This window comes from Euprymna scolopes, chromosome 20 (genome assembly GCF_053919585.1).
Source record: "Euprymna scolopes isolate OS-2025 chromosome 20, ASM5391958v1, whole genome shotgun sequence".
Classification (NCBI taxonomy): Eukaryota; Metazoa; Mollusca; class Cephalopoda; order Sepiida; family Sepiolidae; genus Euprymna; species Euprymna scolopes.
Window position 1 is genome coordinate 57845158 of NC_136501.1, and position 20941 is coordinate 57866098.

Genomic DNA, 20941 nt, shown 5'->3' on the forward strand with positions numbered 1-20941 from the left:
AAATTTTGATAGATTTTTAAAGTTTAAAAATTGAAAAATATTGAACTCGTTAAATTCAATTAATTTCATTATTGTTTTTTAAAAAATAAAAAAAATAATATTTCTATTACTTTTTATACAACTTTAATAGTTTATTTTGGAAGTATAATCCATAAAGAAAATAAACAACCCACTTTTAAAAGAGAAATTACGATTTTTTTTTATATATTTTATTCGCAGTTTCGTGTTAGGGGTGTCAAAAATTCCTACAAAAATTCTGATACACCTAACCATTCACCGCCAAAATTATTATTATTATTATGATTATTATTATTATTATTATTTATTTATTTTTTATTTATTTTTTTTATTTTATTTTTATTTATTTATTTTTTATCTAAATAAGATTTAGGATGATAAGAATATGCAAAAATTATTATAAGTACCTGAATTTCAAATCATGCCATCTTTTATCTCCCTCTATAGATTTCGATTTATTCAATAATTTGGTAGAAACTACGGTAGCCTTTATATGACTAACGTTTGTTTTGATGATTAAGTGAAGAATCAACTTGATAAGGGTTTATCCTTTTTTCATAAGCGATATATATATATATATATATATATATATATATATATATATATATATATATATATATATATATATATATATAAATAAAGCTGAACGTTTGTGTGTGTGTCTGGTCACGAATAGGCTCCTATATGGTTGACTATTATAGAAAACTGATCACATATAATGATAGAAGATGTATCGAGACACAGGAATTGGTATGTTTGATCTGGCATAATGATGATTCATTAAAATTGTGGGATCTACGTACGCGCCTCGTCCACAAAGTATGTAAATAAAAAAATTAAAAAAAAAAAACGTTTACAAGTGTTTTTGATATAGATGTACATAATAATACTTTGATAAGTATGTTTTAACTTAAATAGGGATGGTATAATAAAATTGTGGGGCCTGCGTTCGCGTCTGGCCTCCATAGAATGGAAATAGGCACAAACTTTAATAACGACTTTTCATATCTATCTGCGTAAGTATACTTTGATAATTATGTTTCAGTTTGAAGAAATATGGTATAATAAAATTATGGGGTGTTCGTTCGCGCCTGACCTCCATAGAATGGAAATATGTCACAAAGTTTAACAAGGTTTTTTTTAATATAGATCCACCGAATATTGTGATAAGTGTTTCAGTGTGAACAGGTATGGTATAATAAATTATGGGGTTTATCTATTTTATTTTTACTTTCATCATATTTTGCTTTGATTTTGATACCCCCAAATTCGAAGCTATCTCTTTACAACCCTTCCTTTTCATAACCTATCATACTTTCATAAATCAGAGTCCATTTTCTGTAGACTGTTTTTGAACCCAGTCAACGACGGGTACTTTTGCTAGTGTGTATATATATATATATATATATATATATATATATATATATATATATATATATATATATATATATATATATATATATTGTTGCCTACATAACACCTAGAGTTAAGCAACGATGAGGCTGGCCAGTACCAGATGAGTAACCATTTGGGGAATGCTAGGCGCTGTATGTGTTGGAGAGAACTCCTGCATTTAGTATCACGCTTGGTTATCTTGACCCTCTCTTGCCACCAGGACTAAGTGTTTCTGGACGAGAGAGTGTGGTAAATGTAAGTCCCCACACGTTAAACTAAGTCAAGCGCAAATCACAGCAAAAAGGGAAAGAGAACAACTGTTTGTAAATACGAACAACTGTGTGTAGGTCTTATGGTCTACCATAGGTGAGGTAATATCATGTAACGACAAATTACCGAAAGAAATTATCGTATTTTTAACAAAATGCGCAGTTTTTTATCGATTTTTTTTTTTCTTTTTTGATATTGATTCTTTAAAGCATTTTCAGTTTAATGGTATATTAGCAATATTGGGCTCACTAAAAGAAAATTTATTTTTCAAAGATTTAAAAGGGGTGTTTTTCGTAAAAATAAACACACAATTAACATATTCCACAAATTTCACACTTAAAAACACAAAAGATGAAAAATTAAAATAAATTCAAAATTCGGGTTTTCAATGTTAAAATTTGATACCTGCACAGTTGTTTGTTTTTTTATGTACAATCCTTACCCTCCCAATAATACAATATCTTTTGTTCAGTTTCTGCTGATTATTTTACGCATATTTGTAACCACAAATAAAGAAAGGGAGGGCCATAGGAAAAAAAAATGTATATAAATATCGATTATGGAAAAATAAATACACTGTCATTCTTTTGTAAATAATCTGTGAAAATTTCGTATTGATTTGATAATTGATTTTTTGTAGATTGTTAAAGAAAGATTCCGTCAAAAAATACTTACACCTTCCTTCCGTTTTGGCTTTGCCTCGATAAAGACTTGTCCATGTTTTGGACAGTTCTCTAGTCGATCTCCTTTCCGCCATTTTCCACCGGTTTTGTTTCTGAAAATTATCTTGTTTGTTCCGCGTTCGCCTTGTTTATTGTTTCACTAACTTTTTAAAGAAAACCAAACGAACGAAAAACATGATACTGATTCGATGTTGTAATTCTGTTTTTATGGCTTTTATTGAATCTTTTGACGGTGTTGTTGGGAAGGACAAAATGAAATGTGAAGAAAAAGGAAAGTTTGTAAGAGTAAGAAAAAAAAAACCCTGAATATTTTGTTGTCTTTCCTTCGTTTCTTTTTTTTTTTTTTTCGCTCTCTCTCTCTCTCTCTCTCTCTCTCTCTCTCTCTCTCTCTCTCTCTCTCTCTCTTGTGTGTACTCCTCTATATTTTATTCCCTTTCTCTATATAAGGTGTTTTTGAGGCGGCGAACTTTAAATTGACAACTTTATTTTCTTTAATCGCAGATTTCGCAGCTGTCGGTTATTTTGAGTTCGGCTTGGTTTTGGTAATTTATTTTGAAAAGACTGACATCTGAGCAATGTCTGCAAATTGATTTTAATTTACATTTGAACGAATTTCATGAAATGAATCTGTCAACTTTGACCGCATTAGAGTATTTTCTTTGAGGATATATAAAGTCCCATGTCTACGCTGATAAACAAGACATAATAGACGACTTGAAAGATAACATTCGACGCCTTATTGTCAAAATTAATTCAATGCGTAACGTGTGTAAAAATTGGACCTTTAAATTAGGCTACAGACGCGCGGGGTCGTATACCCGAAATTATAATTTAAATAATAAATGCCAAAAAGTGATGGTGAGAATAAACCATATATTTGTATGATGATACAAATATTTTTCTGTGATTTAAAGTTCGCTGCTTAAAAAAAAAAAACAAAAAAACTTATATCTGCCCCCTCTCTATATATACCTTTCCCCTTTCTCTCTAAACATGCATACCCCTCTCTCTATATCTCCACCCGCTCTTTCACTATATCTCGACCCCTTTCTCTCTGCAGCCATTGCGCTGAATTTGTCTCGATATCCAAATATTCTTCAATCCAGTATCATCCATGTGTACCTTCTCTTATTATCCCTCTCACACCTCAATAAGTCTCTTTCCCCGCTTTATTCAACACTTCGGTTATATCCATCCCAATCTCTATTACCGCGTAACATTTACCAACACTGTAGCGAAAAGTAGCGCCCCTTCCTTTCTTTTTCTCTCTCTCTCTCTCTCTCTCTCTGTCTCTCCCACACCACACCTATTAACTGTACAATCCATTATTAATGTAACTCCGTCCCCCACTTTCCGTAATGTGATAACCAGTCTCTGCTAACCAGTATTTGTACGTGTACCCACTCCTTCCTCGCACTCAGAAATAGCTTCAGCCAATCGTCTTTGCCTTGAGGAAGTGGAGGTGGGGTACTAGTTGCGACGCCGCCGGAAAGGCGGGGAGGGGGTGATTTACAATCTCTGTTCTAATAAAGATAATGACCAAACACTGATCTCTCAGGCTGAAACTCAAACAGCCCTGTATCTATACCATGTATTTCTTCTGCTCTCTCCATTCCACCATGTTAATCCCTTTTCTCTGTCTTCCTTCTATCCATTTTTCCTCTTTGCTCTTATTTTCTCCCCCTTTCCTTCCTATTTTCACCCCTCTTCTTCTCTCGTTTTTCTCTCTCCTTTTACCCCTCTTCCCTCCTTTCCCTCTTCCCTTTTCTCTCCCTCCTTTTCCCCATTTCCTTTCCTCTTTTTCTCCATTTTCTTCCATCCGTTTCCCCATTTTCTTTCACGCCCTTTTTCTTCCCTTCCTCTCCCTCCCTCTTCCTCTTCTTCCCTCATCCTCTCCCTCTTCCCTTCCTCTCTCTCCTCCTCCCCTTTTCTCTCCCTCCCTCTTTTCCTTTCCTCCTTTTCCCCTCTCCTCTCTCTGCCTCCTTTTTCTCCTTTCCTCTCACTCCCTTCCTCTCTCTCTCACTCTCTCTTCCCCTTTCCTCCCCCCTTTCCTCTCCTCTCCCTTCCCCTTCTCTCTTCTTCGTTTTTTCCCTTTTCCTCTTCTTCCTTCGTATTTTCACCTTTCTATCCTGTTCTTTTTTCTTTTCACTTTTCTCTTTTTCCTCCTATCCTTCCCTTTTCTCTTATTTTTTTCATCTCATCTCTCTCCATACTAACCTTAGCCTAACTCATATAACCACTAGTACCACCGCCACAATCACTACCGCCATCTTTAATTATGGCGGTTGCTTTTCATGTATTTCTATTTTATTGCATTTCTTTGCCTCGTTTTCATTTCACTTTCTGGTTATTTCCTGTTTTCAATCAGGAAATAGCGGATAACCCCCCCCCCTCCACCTCACATCTAATACCCTTCGCCCGAACACCCCTTTCCTTCCTAATGGATTCTCTTATTCCCCCCCCCTACTTCCTTCGCCACTTCATTCTGTATATACACTAATTTTTTTTCTTGCCGAATTAATCTTAGACTCGTCGACTTCAGGTGTTAAAAGCAAAAATTCACCTGGTTGTCTAAATGGATGTAATCGTTCCAGACGTGAGGTAGACATGGCGATGTTGGAATCGCTTTCAGTCGGTGGTGGTAGGGGAAGGGGGTAAAGCTGGAAAGGAATAACAAGGGAAAAGACAGATAATTGAAAATAAATTACAATTGGGGAGAGAAAAAACAGTTTCAGATTAAAAAAAAAAAAACTCAAGAAATATATTATTTGGGTAAGAATTTTCGTTTTATAGATTAAGCATCGTGTTTTAGTTATTATTTCTGTTCAATTTTTAGTGTGGTGTTCAGTTTGCTATGCAAGGTCCACATAAAATGAAGTCGTCTGAAATGCTCACTTATTTTTTCATTTTTGGAATAGTATGGCTGAAACCCTGAAACACGACGCCATTTATTTATTATATTATAAATGTTAAGATCAACATGGTACCTTAGGTTTTAAACTGAGAGCGAACCGGATTTCTTTAGCCATACTAAATTAAATATGACTTAAAGAAAAACAGATTTATAAATAGAAGTAAAATTTGAGAGGGGGGGGGTGTCTGGGTTTTCTCACCTAGCTTGAAACCTAAGGTACCATGTTGATCTTAACATACGTGTGTGCATAGAAAAAATAGACATACGTGAGTTGCTTTTTTTTTTTTTTTTTTTTTTTGTACTGAAACGGGTTGAACCGACTTTCTCCAAAGGAAGAAAATTCATGTGAATATCAAATTGACAAAGTCTTCAGTCGTATGTATATCCCTGTCTGGGGGAGATGTTAGCATTCAGTTCTTGCAAGGAGCTGTCGACGGCCTCCTACATACAGCACTTAGTATTTCCGAATGGTCACACATATGCTACTGACAAATCTCAACTTTGCTTAACTTAGGTGAATCTAACAGGTGTATCAATATGATTGTCATTTATACACTTAACTTTATGTATTAGAAAGAGAGGGGGGATGGAGATATATATAAAGACATACTTCTCTTTATATATAGAGAGATATGATTTTTATGAGATATGTTTTGCTTCTGAACCATATCCCCTCCTCCACCATACCGAACGAGGAAGTGTGATTTCTTCCCCAGTGTTTTCCTTGTCCCTTGTTAATTTCGAATTCGTACTCTTTTGCGATTTTTCAATCCTTTTGTTTGGCACCGGCAAAGTAAGGGGATGAGAACAATCACAAGAAAAATGGCCGCAATTGGCGCCACTGCTGTCACTTAATTATCATTACCATTTCTTTCTGCCATGGAGGCTTCTCTTTATCAAGCTTCACACACTCCCCCCTCTCCCTTCATTCAACTGTAATAACAAGAATTGTAGAGCAGGAGGGGGGGGTTAGACATCGATAATGCTACTAAGGCGAAACAAAATGAAACCCAATTACAATTCTGAAATTCTGTAATAAGGAATAATTTTTCGTGTTTGTATTCAAACTACTGTTCTCGTCTTGAGTGTTATTTTACCTTCTTCAGATGTATCTTGTCAAACTCTGTGAATCTTTCTGTAAACCCGAAGAATTTGCATGGTATTTGGAACAGGATCTGTCATTCAACCCATGTTCTTGTTTCATCAGTTATTACTGGGTAGAAATCTCCAGTATGAATTTTGCGATCCCGGAAGACGGTCAAGGGTTATGCCAACCACAAACATGCAAAAACCACTCAAGATGAGAACATTAGTCTGAAGAATTCAAATAATACAAAAGGAGTAGAAAATTGATCTTAGATTTACTTTCAGCAGCCATGTCACTCTCACTTCCCTTATTTTGTCCTTTAGGCCTCACATTTCAATAGCGATCTTTCTGACAAAGAGGGAAGAATTGCTGTTTTCTGGATCAGAATTTATTCATTTAACACTCATTGCTAGCGAATTTTTAACTTTGATTTTTTTTTTTTTTTTTTTAAAGATTTAAAAAAAAAAAAAGACCGGTGATTTCATGAGTAGTGACACAAGGGGATGAATTATTGTTTTCTTTTTTACAATTTATCCAAGGACAAAAACGTTGTGAAACACTCAAGATGAGAACTGTTTTAGTTTTTCTGTTTTTTTATTTATTTATTTTTTGTTTTTTGTTTTTTTTTCTCTGGGTTTTCTGTTTTTTTTGTTTTTGTTTTTTTTTACAGTTTTTCTGGGTTTTCTGAGTTTTTTTTTTTTTTTTATAGTTTTTTCTGCTTTCTAAATTGTTTTATCTCTTTAAATGGTTCTAAAACATTTTTCGTTTTATTTTTTTTTTTCTGTTTTATCAACAAAAAACAAAGGGAGATGCTGAAAAGGAGCATATTATAAGTGTTTAGTCTGAATACAGCAAAGAATAAAAACATTTTTAACATCTTTTTTTTTTTTTTTCTATTTCAGAATGTTTGGATCAGGGGGCACTTGCTCTTCATGCGGTCAGAACATCCCAGCAACTGAACTGGTCATGCGAGTCCAGGGGAATGTATACCATATCAAATGTTTCACCTGTGTTACATGCCATCACCAACTGAACCCAGGCGAAAGGTTTAGCCTTGTTAACGGCAGTTTATTATGTGAACAGGATTACCCGAAGGTTTTGCGGGGTCACACTCAAGTTCCAGCCAGATCCTCTCACAAGGTATGGACCGTTCAACAAGCTAGACCAATTTGTCCCAAAAATTAAACCCTTCCCTCTTCCCATTCCGCAAAAAAAAAAAAAAAAAAAAAAAAATCAAAACACTTTTTAGCAAAAATCAACAAGCTATACTAATTTTTGTCCCCAAAATTAGACGCCTGTCACTCACCATATATATTACATTAAAAAAAAAATGACAAAATTGAGAATAAATTTTTAAAACTTCACAAATCGACTAAACAAAAATTTCACATAGGGGCTCAATATTTAAAAAAAAAAAAAAGAAGAAAAAAAGAATTTTACTGTGTTATTGTTACTAAGTTGCTTCAATATAATAAAAAATTTATTTTCACTTTTTTTTATGTGTATTATAATGTTTTTGGTTTAAAAGTTTCCTTTACTTAGCAGTGATATTAAAGTTCCAGCATTGGGATTTGAACCTAGAACCTATCAATTTGAATATCAAAACTCTTTACAATGACTCTCGAAAAGTTTAAAGAAATACCTGTCCCACTTCGATTTCGTTTCGTCAATTGTATTTTTTCTTCCTGCATACATTAACTGAAATTACCATTTCAGGACGAGTCACTATTACAGAGACTCTCTCAGACCTTTTAATAAATGAAAAGATGTTCAGACACAAAAATACGTAAAAGAAAAAAAAAAAAAATAGAAAACTGCTACATTAGAAAATTTGGATTAAAATTTTTCTAATAATACAACAATTTCTCTGTACCGTTTATGAAATTGTTTATATTTCATTAAAGCCTTTAAGGGGGGAGAGGGTTTGTCTAGGACTGCTTCATAAGATAGTAGCTGGCTTTGCTGGCTTATTATTGCTTTATTTATTATTATCGATTTATTAATTGAAATGTTAACACTAGACATTTCATAACTTTGCAGAAACAAAACTAAGTCTTCCTTTTTTATTCCTGCTGATAAAACATTAATATTTTTTATTTCAATACAAATGTATTTTCCTTTGAAATGTGACCATAAAGAAAGGAAAAGAAAGAAGAAATCAGTTGGTCTTTTCACTTGCAGTTTAGAAATAGATCGAAACTTGTTGAAAACCAAGTTGGTCCTTCTTAAAGACCGGAGTATTTGAACACAAATGCTAAAACTATCTGTATATGAAATAAAACAAGATTGCGAAATAACTATTTCATTTATTCAAATCATAACTATTGAATTTTCTTCTTTTTTCCTTTAAATCACAATAACAAATGGTAGTTAATATATATTTTTAAAAACAAATACGGAAATTAGTTGACCTTGCAACTGATAACGTATACGTTATTTAAAAATGGTGTGTTTATTGTGAAAAGGCGAACTAACTTTAAATATGGTGTTTTGACTGTACAGTGTACGAGAAAAAAAAAAGTTAACTTGCATATTAGAATAAAAATAGTTATTCAGACAACTAACTCGGCTTGGCAGAATTGAAACATCTTTTGGTTAGGAACTTCTTTTCAATGAATATTTTAAAGACATTTATGGCGTACCGATTCTTTTTCGATTATTTAATACTTGAACTTGATAGCACCTGAAAATTCTTGTGTACAATTAATTGAAAACAAGTTGTCATTTTCTGCACCCCCCCTTTTTTTTTTAAACTAGTGAGTTATCACTTGGCCTCTGACAACAGACTGTTCTTTTCATTCTTTTGACTCTCAAATATATATCTGACGCAGTCAATCAACAGAGAACCACATCAGTCTATATAAAAACAGAAGATATTAACAGATATATACTCAAGGGTCAAAACAATGAAAAGAATATGCTGTTGTCACATATTATAGCCAAAGACCACACCAAACTTAAATGCTATTGGAGGGGGTGCATTTTGGAATGATACCTTTCTTATAATGTTAGTCTAGATGGTTACAGTTAAATGGATCACGGCATCGGCTGACAAGGTGCGTGTATACCGAATTCAAACCCAGTTTCATGATACCACTTTCATTTATGGATGCTGGCAACCTTCACATGGTCCCTCTTGCAAGAATGCCAAACAGAATCAAGCTGGTTAACAAAATTTTGCCATGCTGACTGATAAAAATTTATTTTATTTAGTTAATCATTAAATATGATAGATCTGATAAGATTTTAACTTAAGAATTAGCCAATTCTTGCAAAGTCTGTGACAGCATCTATGAAGTCAATCACATAACCCTATTTTACAATATCTGCTGGAAATGTGCTTCAAAGGATTGATTTGTCATAAAACAGATAAACAAACACAAACTCATATGTTATAGATTAAAGTTATCCAGACACATGTTTCGCCATTACTATGGCTCATCAGTATGGCTGACTATGACAGGATTTTAACCCAGCATCAGATCAAGTCTTTAGTCGGATGCGTTAATTGTTACACCAAGAAGAGTGTGCCTAAAATTACCTGCTTATCGGTTTGTTGTTATAGTTCTAGTTTTTAGTGATAACTTTCTTATTTGTAATATGTAATGAGAAGCAGTTAATACCAGTAATCAAGTTATTACTAAAAAATAACAACAAAAATATTATGATATACCATATTTTAGGGTAATTGCGCCAAATCCGGGGATAATTGCGCCAACTAGCTAAAAGTGCTCTTTATATGTGTGGTTGCCAAAAAGAGCACTTTTAGCTAGTTGGTGCAATTACCCCGGACTTGGCACAATTACCCCAAAGTACGGTATGTATATCTTGAGTTCGAAACAATTCCTTGCATGTGATTAATTAAACAAAAGTAATTATTTTAACCGTTTGATGGGAGGAGGGAGTGAATTTCGGGTTTAAAACTTTAGTGCCCAGTGAATAAAATAGCTCCGCAAGAATTTGAACTCGATATGACTTTTTTCGTGTTGGTATCCATTTAGGCACTAGCCTGGTTCAATTGAAGCTTACAAAAAAATAAATGAGAACGACGAAAATAAACGGGTTACAAAATCTGATATTTCATTGAAAGAAAATAAAATTTAGAAATTAGTTTAAAAAAAAAAAAAAAAAAAAAAAATGATACTAATTAAATATAGGGGTACTTTTGTAAATTACCTGGTACATTCATTGACAGTTTTTTTTTGTTTTTTTTTTTAATCATAATTTAATATCTACTACATTTTGTAGTATACTTTATATATAGTGCCTGTTTTGATAATTGTATGTAGACAAGGAGTATTCTATTATTGTTGAATTATTTACAGACAAGATGTATAATATTATATGTATGCACACGTGTGTGTGTGTGTATGTATATATAACTGATACACATATTTGTAAATGGCGTATTTAAGTTGTTGCAACACGTGTAGATATTGTATGGAATATGTATTTCGTTTATTTTTCTCATTGAGCCTCATTGATTTTTCTGTTGGTATACCTAAACCTAGACACATATCTGACAAGCATCTACCTGCCATATTAATATATGGCATATATACATGCACACAATTTTTTTTTTTATTATTATTATTAGCTATTTACATATTTGATGATGTCATATCAGTGGTTTCATGCTTTGACACATAGAAACTTTGCAGTCAAATTTGTAGCTTTTTAGTCTCTAGTGTTCAAAAATACTGCAGTTTTAAGGCAGTTGGTGGCAAGTCATGAAACCATTGGAATGATTATGTTCCAGTATGTAAATATATTTTCTTAGATTAGTATGTTAGGCTCTGACTTCAGTAATTGAATGCTCTTTTCATATTTTCTTACAAAACATTGTGACATACATACATACATGCTAAACATTGTGTCATATGGACTCGCGTGCATATATATGTATATATATTTGCGAGTGTCCATGTGTGTATATGACACAATGTTTTGTAAGAAAAAATGGAAAGAGCGTTCAATTACTGGAGCGAGAAAGCAAGTTGATGCATTGATTGCAGGTGATTAAATGACTTACTGACTAGATAGTTTCTAACGAATGATAAAAAATATAAAAATTAAATTTTTTTTTATATATAGTTTTAAAGGTTAAAAAAACTTCCAAGGCATACATAAATATATATATATATATTATATATATATATATATATATATATATATATAGAGAGAGAGAGAGTTCACAAACTTTTCTATATACACATAAGTCTTATATATAAACTTCTAATGTTTAGTGTGTGCATGCATATATATATATATATATATATATATACACACACACACACATACACGCCTCATATATGCGAACACATGCAAACATTTCAGATATATATGTATATATTCAACCACACACTCCCCATCAATCTACTACTGTTTAATTTTTTTCTTCTGCCTTCGTTGATCATTTTGTTACCAAACAAAGAGAACAAAAATTGAAAAAAAAAAAAATTATCTTGTCAATAATATTCAAAGTGTGGGTGAAAAATACTCTACAAGATGTAAGCCTTGACCAAAATTTGGATTAAAAAAAAAAATGCATATCTCTGTATATACCTACCATACTTTGCATTTCATGTACCAAATTTACAGTTCTGGTCCAGATTACCCGTGTATTTAAAAAATAAAAAAAAATAATAAACATTTTTTTTTTAAAATGTGCATACTTGTAACGGGAACGAAAGTGTCATATTCCAAAAATCACATGAATTGATCAAGTAGTTTTTTTTTTTTCTTTTTATTAAACTAAGAAAGTCAAATTTTATGAAGAAGCAAGGATGATGTATCTCACTCTGTCATCTGGCATGAATAAATGAAGATAACTCAATTTGAACTTCCGAGATGTTTTTGTTTGCTTTTTCAGCTTTGTACTGGCTACGATTTAGCATTAATCACTTGAATTTAAAAAAAAAAATGATTTTCTATATAAAACATAATTACTCAATCAATTTGCTTGATTTTTGGAATATGTTCTTTTCATTCTAGGGGACGTGTACGTACACCGCAAAGATTTTCAGCATTTTTTTTTTTTTTTTTTAAATATAGGGGGGAATTCTGGACACCCTTTACCAGCAAATATGATGACGCCACAGGCGCGGGGGAGGGGGGTGGTGAAAATGCTATTTGAACTTTTAATACCCAATTGTGACTCAGACTATAACACCCCCCTCCACACACACACACACGCACCCATTGTCCAACATCTGTCCAGTGTTCACAACTAGCTTTTGATAAACTTGCCTAGTTTGTAGACTACCAGTGCACTGGATACAGTCGTAGGATTATTATTTTTTATTTTTTGTAAATCTATTTGGTGTCTTATATGCTGGGAAAAGAACAAATAAATCTGCTGTTTTCTATTTTTATTTTTTTTAGTTGCAAAAAATAATAAAAGTTATTTGAATTGAAATTAAAAACTTCGCTTAGAATTTTTTTTTTATATATATATAAAGCACTCCCCTCCATAAGCCTGGAGAGAAAAAAAAAACAATGAGACTAAAACTGGTCTTAAAAACAAAGAAAAAAAAAAAACATTAAATGGCATTGAAGTATTTTGCCAAAAATATCCTTATGTCGATAAAGCTTGTAAAAAAAAAAAAAAAAAAAAAAAAAAAAAATGCTAAAAGAAATCTACTTTTTCTTTCTTTTTTTTTTTTTAAATCATGGACATGTTTAAAAAATACATGTTTAAAATACATGTTTAAAAAATACACTAAAAAAAAAAAAAATAAATGCCTACAAACTTTTTTCTTTTTTTTTACCAAAATTGTAAAAATTGATTTTAAAAAAATAAAATCGTACTGAAGTTTTCACCCCAACCTCTTTTTTTTTTTTTTCTTTCATTTATTTTCTTTGATAAATAACAAGATCATATTTAAAATGTTCCATTTTTGTGAAATAAAAAAAAGCAGTTTAATAGATTTGTTTGATATATAATCTCCTTCACGTGGTGGAATTATGTAACACAAGAATCAGAAAGTGGGGGTTTGTAAAGCAAATAATCTAGAGGAAGAGCACTCTTGCCTGCAAAAAATGCCTGGGCTGCCTCATCGGCACTCCCCTAATAGGAGCACCTCAGGCAATTAACAATAAACAAGCCCCTTGTCAAAAGCAAAAGGTAAAGCCTGGAAAGTGTCAACCTCCTAGAACTGCACTTGACCAAATCTATACCTCAGTTAATAGGGAGCAAGCCATCTCAACAATGGTCTGGAGTTTGTTGGCTTTGGTGCTGAGGGAAACCTTGTTTGATCACATATCTGCCTGTAATATAGCAGCTTCTTCCAACACTGATATTCTGGCCATGTTTGCAAAATAGTTAATGTTTTTTTCATATCATTTGGATTATTCAGAATACTTTACTCGTCTTTTTTCTCTGGAAATTTTTTGTTTGCAATTTTTAACATAATCTGCATATTATGCTTGCTGCCATTCTTAATTGGCTATCTATTTCTACACAAACTTTTCATAACAGACCCTGATCACATCTAGAGAATTGTTGAGAAGTGCTGGACAGAGGAAGATTATTGGTTAAATTGAACTTGAACCGGAGCATATAAGCTTTTTCGGATGCAAGAGAACAAATGATAAAATAGTGAAAGGAAAAATATTCCGTTTGAACCATATCTGTATCAATAGTCTCTCTTCCTAAACAAGCACGCACACTACTAGACAATGTCCTTCAAGTGTCTAAGGTCTCTCTGGCACAAGGATAATTTTCTATACAAGTAAATCCTGACTAAATATTCCAAATCACATCATATTTGCAGCCCAAATAAGATCTCGTCAGTATGGTTAACCCATAATGGCGTTTTCAAGAAATTTTGCATCGTCTCCAAATGATGTTGCTTATAGTAAGAGCGTTAAGCTGGATACTCAACCAGACTAGATGAAGTCTTATTTTGGGATCCAGTAAGACCAACAGATGCCAGAAAGATTTATTCTAAAATATTTAACTGGTCAATTGGAGACAGGGGAAAAATAATGGACTTCTTTACTAACTCAACATTTGAGAAAATTAAATTGAATATTCGAATATCGACGTATCTCATACGGAGATCAAGTGTTAGACCCTAGGAAGGGGCCTTGATTTTGGAGAATTTTGAAGTAAAAGGAGACAAGAGAAATATGGCATGTTTCGTTAAATAAAATAGACATATTTTGTCTATTAATTCTAACCAATTCATATTTTAACCAATGGAAAAAAAAAAAAGGATAATTAACTAATGAAGAAGAAAAGAAGAAAAAAAACTTTATAAAATATTTAAAACTAGTTAGATTAATTTATCCTTGATGGTGAATGTTGAAGGATTGGAAAGTACTCAGACTTATGATAAATATGGTGATTACATCAGCCAGTTCCTGCCAGAAGTGATGACTGTTATTCAGAAGTTGGAAAGGATCGAAAATACAATTAATAGACAAAACCGTCTATTTTATTTAATGAAACATGCCATAGAGAAAAAATGCTGTCTACATATATATATATATATATATATATATATATATATATATATATATATATATATATATATATATAGAGAGAGAGAGAGAGATGAGTTCCTCAACTAGATTTATGGCAACCCATCTAGGAGAAGGAAATACTGATGTAGAACTTACTGCTAAAATGATTGCCGGTTATCTTGCTTTGGCACCGTTTTTAATGAAAGCCCAGAGTGAGGTACTTATGTTGTACAAGTGTTTGTCATTTTAATCTAGTACTGTACAATGTACAAATGCGTCCCTGCAATTATATCTATAACGCCAACATGATATGTAATGGTGGCGTGGTGAATATAACCTGCTGGCAGCAGACGGTCATATTTCTGCAGGTAGGTGGTAAAAATTGAAAGTGATTATTTTATTTTTTTTAATTTTTTTTTTTTTTTTTTTTTTTTTTGTTGTTGTTGCTTGCCACCTGTGCTACATATCCTGCAGATCAACGACTGGTCTAAAAACCACCCACAAAGTTGGGGTTGAGACTGTGATGACAGCGAAGAAATGTGATGAGACAGTAATCATCTTTTTGAAGATGCAGCGAATCACATATGCATGTGTATGTATATTTTGGTATTTTTATATAATCACTCCCGTCTTGAAACTGTGCACAAAACAGGCTTGGTTTTTCTTACTATTAAAGAAGTTTGTTATTTAAATCCATCGCTCTGGATTCAGGCATTAATGTTGGCTTAATGTAAGACATATACCTCAATGCCAGCATCCTTTTCCAAAAGCACTGGGGAAAAAAGAAAAAAAAACTCTCTCACTGACGATGGGAGTGGTTCTATCTATATTTTTCACATGTCAACGTCTTTGAGAAATCATTGACAGACCATGCAAACATTTGAAGAACAGCTCTTCAATCCCAGTCTTTAAATTACTATATTGAATAAAGACTTGTGTTTCTGGTCGCTTACTTTAAAATCTGTGTCCTAATCTTGGTTGTAATCGTCATAATGATTTAATTAGTCTAGTTTTAACAAGGGCAGGAAATAAGATCCACCAAATATTTAAGAGCTTTCAAAAATCAAAGAGTTGTAATGAAAATAGAACATCATAGTGGTCATAAAACGATGCAATAGAGGATTCTGCATTGACTTCATTCTTAAAGAATTGCTTTTCACAAATGGACACAGACAATGATCATTTTTTTTGTTTTGTTTATATATATATATATATATATATATATATATATATATAGGGTGTGAAACGTGTTTGAGGACAGGTTTAAATATATGCAAAGCTTACTCTTAAAAACAGATACTTTCTACTGACAAACGGTTCTTAACCCATTACCTCCCATAATTTTACCCACTTTGATTTTTTTTAATGGAAATTCGATACCTATGATAAAAAAGCATGAGAAACACAATGAAATAGTCTGAATTACATTTTAAATAAGCCAGGCATTAGGTGATCTCATATAAGATCATCAATGGAAGAATACCGTTGCAATGACTATAGTATATTTGTTAATTTTTAAGTCATCTTGTATGAGATCACCAGAAGGTAATGGATTAAGATAAGAATAAATATATTTCTTGTAATTTTATTCGGTATTCTCCTTTAGATTCAATAACAGCTTTCATTTGAAACATGAATCCCGACATGCTCAGATCAGGTGGTTTTTTTTTTTTCTGTTGAACACTGCTTTATGAAGCTTTTTTGACATAATATTATATTTGTCACAAGACTTGTATCTTATATCTTCATGGACAACATTTCAGATTATTCCTTTGTACTTTCTCTCTCTCTCTCTCTTTTATTTTTTTTTTTTAATCAATTTCTTAGATTACCACTAATGGTAGCTGTCCGTGCAGTATGAATTCAGGTGTTCGAATGCTATCTCCATCAAAAAATTTCTTACATTTTGATAATGGTGATACCTTACCATTTGAACCCTTATTTGAGTATGTGAAATATCAATTGACTTTAAAAATGGTTCAATTTCTAAAGTATTATAGTCCAGCTGTTATAGTTACAATAGCTGTGCATCTACGTTTGTTGTGTAAATTATAGAGGCAGCCATTAATAATGTTGAAATATAAGAAACATAAAGTCAAAATGCTGCCACAATAAAATAAAAAATGTCCTCAAATACCTCACACACACTCTATATATGTGCATATGTCTGTGTGTATGCATATGTATGGCTACATGTTTAGGTGCATGTGTGTGTGTGTGCATATGTTTTTTGTCTGTGTACAGGGTGGCCAAGAAGGGATTTTCTAACTTCAATAGATTCCTTATTTTTTATGGAATGGAATTTTATATGAGAACAAAAGAATAGATTTGTTTGTAAAAAAAAAAAAAACACACACACACAAACGAAAAGTTATTTATGAAAAATAACATCTTTTAAATGGTTTACGTTTTCAGCTTCACAAGTTTGTGCCCTTTCCAAAACATTATCCTTGATAGATTGCAGGATCATTTGATCATGATTTCCATCTTTGAATTCATTCATAATTATTTAATTCCTGACAAGTTTTTACGTTTGCTAATGCAAACTTTTTTCTTTGAGATATCCCCCCACCCTTCATGCGAAAAAAAAAATGGCTGATAGACTGAAAATGAACCCGACTTGAGAGATTTGAAAGATGTTATTTTTCAGAAATAAATTCTTCTATTTTTTGTTTATTTTTTGCAAACAAATCGCCATTGTTTTTGTCATATCTTAGAATTCCATTAAAGTATCATAAAAAAAATATAAATTCTATTAAAGTGAAAAATTCATCATTACTTTCTTAGTCACCCTGTATATATGTATATATATATGCGTGTATGTATGTGTATATACATAAATGTGCAAGAACGATTCGAAGTTTTTCATTTGTAAACTAATTTTTTTATGTTCAATTATTTTCTGTTTTGTTTGAATTTTTTTTATCCCTTCCAGTCCCCTCCATCCTAAAATGTTTTTACTATTTGTTTTCATCTTTTATTTTGTACCCCATATATATATATATATATATATATATATATATATATATATATATATATATACAAATTATTTTCCATGCTTCATAATAATGAAGAGAACTGTGTACAAATGCTTATATACAAATAAAACAACCGAATGACCCTATGAACGGGTCATTCGTGGCCCTAAAAATACCCAAAAATATCTTGTTTCATTTTTTATTTTGTTTTGTTTAAATCTTCATTTTCAATTGATATTTTTACATGTGCACAATTGCAACCAATAAACATGTGTAGGATGAGTTGATAACCATGTAAACAAACTAATTAAAAATATTGACACAGAAACATGTTTAAAGCTTTCATGAGCTTCGATATTTCGATTTTGAATGGTTTTTGCCCAGAATTTCCCTATATTAAAAAAAAGGTACTTGTACAGTTTAATCCAGACATTAAAAAATGAAAATATTGAAATAAACTTATATTGTACGTATCCATAATGGAATGAAGTTCTCTGAATAAAATTTCACTTAATTCGATCAAGTATTTTTTTTTTTTTTTTTTTTTTTTTTTTTTTTACAGAGGAAAATCAAATGTTAATGAGATCGATCTATCATTACCATTTGACTGTTTACAGACATGAGGAAGGGGGGGGGGCCTTTAAACGACAAATATATTAACAAAAGACAAAATGAAAAAAATAATTAAAAATGGACAGAAACTGTAAAATATGTGAAAAAAAAAAGTATTTTTTCTGCTCATGTTTCAAAATAACAGTGTCAAATTTTGACACACTTTAAGCAATGGTTGGAGTTATCTCCCCCTGGCTCTCTCTTCTCATAAGCGAAAAAAACAAAAAAAAAACAATCTCATTAAAATTTGATTTTCCGTAGTAAAAAAAAAAAAAAATGCTTGATCAAATTAAGTGATTTTTTTTGTATGAAAACTTTATTCCATAACAAGTATGTACAATATAATTTTTTAAAAAGATTTTCGTTTTTTAATGTTTTGATTTAACAGTACTTGTACTGTTAAATCAAAACATTAAAAAACGAAAATCTTTTAAAAAAATTATACTGCAAAAAAAATAATCTGTATGATATATGTACTAATGATGTGACGAAAATAGCATACACTAAAAATCATGTAAATTGATGAATGTTATTGTGTAAATGTTGGAAAGAATAATGCGAAAACTTCGAAAAAGTGAAATGAATTATATGAAGTATATTAAACTGATATACAGAAAGGACGTTCTTTTGGTCAAGATCAAAGTGTAGTATCTGTCCTTCAGATGCTGCACTTCCATTTCTTGTTCTCTTTCGGTGAAGGATCAGTCCTTCATGACTGAGACAATTTTTTATTTTTGTACCTTTTCTCCACGTTAAAAAAACGACCCTGGTGTCTAACTCTGCCCCGTGGGATGGCATAGGAAATAGGTACAGAAAGGACGTTAGTTGAGTGGGAACTAAGCTCAACTGAAGGACAAAGTAAAGTTACGACTGTCTCCCTCGTAGTCTTGGGTTCAGACTGCTGAAAAGCAGGACCTGGTCACCGGAGGTGATGTCAGAAATAGTCTATTGTCTGAACCTGTAGAGGTGCCACCCCAACAATAAAGCAGATTTATTCTTTAAATAACAAAACCAAATTCTATGAGTAACAGCAGAGCGACTGTCGTATCCCCCACTTTGAAGACAATTAAAAAAAAAAACAAAGCGTGATAACTCAATAGTTCAAACTTGTAAGATTTCGGCTGTAATGCCTACAAATTCCCATTAATTGCTTAAAAGATTTTTTTTAATAAAAATAAAATTACTTGATCAATTTACGTAATTTTTGGAATATGTTATTTTCATTTCACCACGGGTACGTACATCATCCACTTTATTTTTGTTTTTTTACTATCGGGACGATTCTGGACAAGAATCAAATGTTCATCATGGTATAATTTTAATTTTAAAAAAATTAAAAATTTTGTTTTTCATTTTAATAGTTTTCTTTTTGTTTGTTTGTTTTAATTTCTTACTATGACAAAGATTTGGCTATATCAATATCAGAATTCATGAGCGTTTTAAACCTGTTTCTCTGCTAATATTTTTAATTAGTTTATTTTCATGATTATCAACTCATTTCATATACTAACCCTTTCATTTTTATAAGAAATTTAATTTCCTTCATAAAAGCTCTCTCATATTATGCAAACACAGATAATGTTCAGAAATATTTTTTTCACGTAATATCAAACGGCTCTGAAAACTCATTGACAGAACGTATGAATATCTGACGAATTATAATACTTTTTTCATCCCATACTTTAAGTGCATCTGAACCGCGGTTTTCGAATATAATTCATTCTGAAAAGCTGTTCTAAAACCAAAACTTTTTGTTTACATGGGGAATCATCACTTATCAAGGCCCAAAAGCCACTCAAGGATAAGCGTTAGGGCATATATACAGTGATAGAAATTGGGTAGAAGTTGACTGTTTAAGAGGACGGTTCAACAAGAATTTCTTTTTAAATTTGACTTGAAGACGAACATGTTATAATCGGCCAGAAAGCAGACTAGCGGAACAGAGTTCCACACATGGGCAGTTCTAAGAAGGAAGCTTTGTTTATGGAACTTGCATTTAGATTTAGGCACAGATGAAGAATGTGTGAAATTGTTAATAGTGGTTGTTGCTAGGCGAGTGTTTTTGTGTAAAAGTTGGGAGGGGGGGGCATAGATTGAAGCTCCAATGAGCACCTGACATGAAAATAACGATCAGACAGAGCTACGCTCGCAATGTCTCTTCTGTAAGAAAGAGGTTGCAGAGGTGAGAAAAGGGCATCACCTATCAGATTTCAAAATCAACTTCAAAACGCATTAGATGATGCCTTTTTTTGTCTCCTCTCTGCAACCTCTTTCTCACAAAAGAGCCGTTGTGAGCCTGGCTCTGCTCTATCGTTATTTTCATGCCAGGTGCTCGTCGGAGATTCAACCTATGATCCCCATCCCCCATTTCAAACTTTCACAAAAATCACTCGCCTGGCTACAACCACTATCAACAATTTTCCCATTAAAGTAGAAGAGATGTGTCTTTAGTAGGTCTGTGACAACAGAATATTTTCATTCTTTTGACTCTCGGGTATATATCCGACACAGTTAG

At 32.1% G+C, this 20941-nt stretch overlaps 1 protein-coding gene across 6 annotated transcripts in view; it reads left to right on the forward strand.

Annotated features, from left to right (window-relative positions):
* Positions 1–20941, forward strand: part of LOC145241440 (LIM domain transcription factor LMO4.2-like) — a 473578-nt gene that overhangs the window by 213499 nt on the left and 239138 nt on the right. For all 6 annotated transcript variants that reach the window (XM_080104394.1, XM_080104398.1, XM_080104399.1 and 3 more), the window contains exon 3: positions 7270–7507. In XM_080104394.1, the coding sequence (XP_079960520.1) occupies positions 7270–7507 (238 nt within the window). The remainder of the gene's footprint in view (positions 1–7269; positions 7508–20941) is intronic.